At 47.5% G+C, this 2,991-nt stretch overlaps 1 protein-coding gene and 1 pseudogene across 1 annotated transcript in view; both read right to left on the reverse strand.

The window, feature by feature from the left end:
* The window catches only part of Gfpt1 (glutamine--fructose-6-phosphate transaminase 1), a 103,630-nt gene that overhangs the window by 76,152 nt on the left and 24,487 nt on the right, over positions 1 to 2,991 (reverse strand). Inside the window, exons 5-7 of the mRNA XM_023718401.1 lie at positions 1,817 to 1,988; positions 1,121 to 1,593; positions 664 to 1,039 (exon numbers count right to left, since the gene is read on the reverse strand). Coding sequence (XP_023574169.1) covers positions 664 to 1,039; positions 1,121 to 1,593; positions 1,817 to 1,988 — 1,021 coding nt within the window. The remainder of the gene's footprint in view (positions 1 to 663; positions 1,040 to 1,120; positions 1,594 to 1,816; positions 1,989 to 2,991) is intronic.
* Positions 585 to 1,998, reverse strand: LOC101573732 (annotated as a pseudogene).

The raw sequence follows: 2,991 nt of genomic DNA on the forward strand, positions 1-2,991 counted from the left end.
AAAAGAAAACAGAAAACCCTTAGCCAAACTTAACTAAAGAAAAGCCTCAAATCAATGCAACTAGAAATTAACAAAGCAAAATCACAATAGACACCACTGAAATCCAGATCATTAATAACTACTATGAAAATTTATGTTCAACAAGATCCGAGAATTTAGATGATGATTCCTAGACACAAATGAATCATAAGAAGACACAAAAACCCTAAATATGCTGACAGGCCATCAAATTGAGCCCATCAAAAAAATCACTCAGCAACTAAGAAAATCTCACCACTGAATTCAATAAGAACTTCAAGGAATATGTACCACTACTATTCCTCAAATTCTTTTTTCTTCCCCCCCCTCAGGTAGCAAAACCAGGCTTTATTTTGGAAAAAACAATTGAATTGGGTTTTGGTGAAGGGCACAGGCAAGAAAGGGTACCCCAGGGAGTAATGTCCCCCAAAGGGTGGGTTGAGGGCTAAGCTGAGCCTCGGGTGGGTCTCTTGCTCCCAATGCTCCCTTGTACAGCTGTCTCCCCACGGGCTCTGGTGCAGCCTCGTGAGAGGTGCGGGCTGGAGAGGCTGCTGGAAATGGACCATTCACTTGGGCAGGACATCAGTGGTCTCAGACACCAGCTTCCAATCGCGGGTCTCAATCTTCTTCACAACCACAGCAGACTTGGTGCAGGTAAAGCCAGGGCTTGTGAGGCCCCCCATAGGGTGAGCTCTCCATTCCTGAATAGCTACTGTTGGTCTTCATGTGGATGCTCAAGCTCTGCATCCTAGCCTCCAGCCTGTTCTTGCCCTCCAGCAGCTTGTGGTAGGTAGCAATCACAATGTCCAGGGCCAGCTTGACATTCATGAGCTCCTGGTACTCGCACAGCTGCTGGGCCATGTCCTGCTTGGCCTTCCGCAGGGCAGCCTCCAGCTGGGCCAGCATGGCGTTGGCATCCTTAATGGCCATCTCCCCACACTGCTCGGCATGAGCAATGACAGCCTCCATGGATGCTCTCTGGCCCTTGAGGGCCTCAATCTCTGCCTGCAGGTGGCTGATGCTGCAGTTCATCTCAGATATCTCAGATTTCGTGGATGGAGGTCATCTCCGTGCTTCCCAGCCAGTCTGCAACTCTTCATACTTGATCTGGTATATGCTCTTGGCCTCAGCCCAGCTGCGGTTAGAGATCTCCTCATACTGGGCCTTGCCCTGGGCGATGATGCCCTCCAGGTCCAGGGAGCGGCTGTTGTCCATGGACAGCACCACAGATGTGTCCGAGATCTGAGATTGCAGCTCACATATCTCCTCTTCATACAGCTGCCTGAGGAAGTTGATCTCGTCAGTCAGCTCTTCCAGGCATGACTCGAGCTCCACCTTGTTCATGTAAGCTTCATTCACATTCTTCTTGATGACGACAAATTCATTCTCTATCTCTGTACACTTGTTGATCTCATCTTCATATTTATTCTTGAAGCCCTCCATCAGCCCCTGCACGTTCCCAAGCTCTGCCTCCAGCTTCAATTTCTCCTGACCCAGTGAGTCCAGCTGCCGCTTGAGGTTGTTGATGTAGTTTTTGAGCATGTTGTCCGTGTTACTCCGGGATGTCTTCTGCTGCTGCCAGAGGTTTCACTTGGTCTCCAGCATCTTATTCTGCTGCTCCAGAAACCGAAGCTTATCAATGAAGGAGGCAAACTTGTTGTTGAGGTTCTTGATCTGCTTTTTCTCCTGTATACACAAGGCCTGGATGTTGGGGTCCACCTCCAGGTGTAGGGGGTTCAGCAGGCTCTGGTTCACCTGGATGGCTGTGATGCTCCCCACATCACCAGCCCCGCCATACCCACCTAGCTTCAGGCCGCCTCAGAAGCTGCCGCTGCTGTCCATTCAGGAGAAGCTGGAGGAGCTGATGCGGGAAGCAGGCCCACTGGTGTAGGAGAGGCTGCTGAAGGCCCAGTGGCCAGAGGCGGACACCTTGTAGGACTTCTGGGTCATCCTTATGGACATGGTGGAGGCTGGAGTAGAGGCAGGAGAACTGAAGATGGAGACTGGAGAAGGAGCCTGGCAGCTGCTTCTGGACCTCTCAAATTCTTTAATAAAAGGAAGGAATACTTCCCAACTCATTCATGGGAGCTAGAATTACCCCAATTCTAGAACAAGACAAGCATCTAGTTAAAAAGGAAAACTACCAGCTGGGTATGGTGGCACATGCCTGTAATCCCACCACTCCGAAGGCTGAGTAAGGAGGTTCTCTGTGAGTTCGAGGCCAGCATGGACTACATAGTAAGTTCAAGGTCAGCCTCAACTACATAGCAAGATCTTCTCTCAGAAAAAGAGAAAGAGATCTTCAAAACAGAGAGAGAGAGATTTCCTTCAAGAGACAGAGACAGACAGACAGACAGAGAGAGAGAGAGAGAGAGAGAGAGAGAGAGAGAGAGAGAGAGAGCGCGAGCTATATAAGCCATAATTTTTTTTCTTCTTCTTTTGGTCTTTTTGAGAGAGGGTCTTGCTATGCAGTTCAGGGTGACCTTGAGCTCCTTCATAGCCCAAGCTGCTCTCAAACTTGCAAAAATCCTCCTGCCTCAGACTTCTGAGTGTTGAGATTAGAGGCATAGGCCGCTATGCCCAGATCAAGCCATTCTGTTTAATGAACATAAACACAAAATCCTAAACAAGAATACTGCCAAACAAAATGCAAGAAATCAACAAATCATCAAAAAGATCACACATCATGACCATGTAGGCTGCACCCTAGGGAAGCAAAGATGGTTCAATATACACAAATCAATAATCATCTCACATAAACAGTAGCAAAGACAGAAACTACATGATTATTTCAACATACACAAAATCCAATATCCCTTCATGATAAAAACACTGAAGAAAATAAGTACAGAAATAGGCACATCAATCTGACAAAAGCCATTTATAACAAGCCTTCTGCCATCATCATATTAAGTGGGAAAAAGCTGAAATCTTTCCCTCTACAATCAGGAACAAGACAAGGATATCCACTAT

This window comes from Octodon degus, unplaced genomic scaffold (assembly GCF_000260255.1).
Source record: "Octodon degus isolate 3935 unplaced genomic scaffold, OctDeg1.0 scaffold00058, whole genome shotgun sequence".
NCBI lineage: Eukaryota > Metazoa > Chordata > Mammalia > Rodentia > Octodontidae > Octodon > Octodon degus.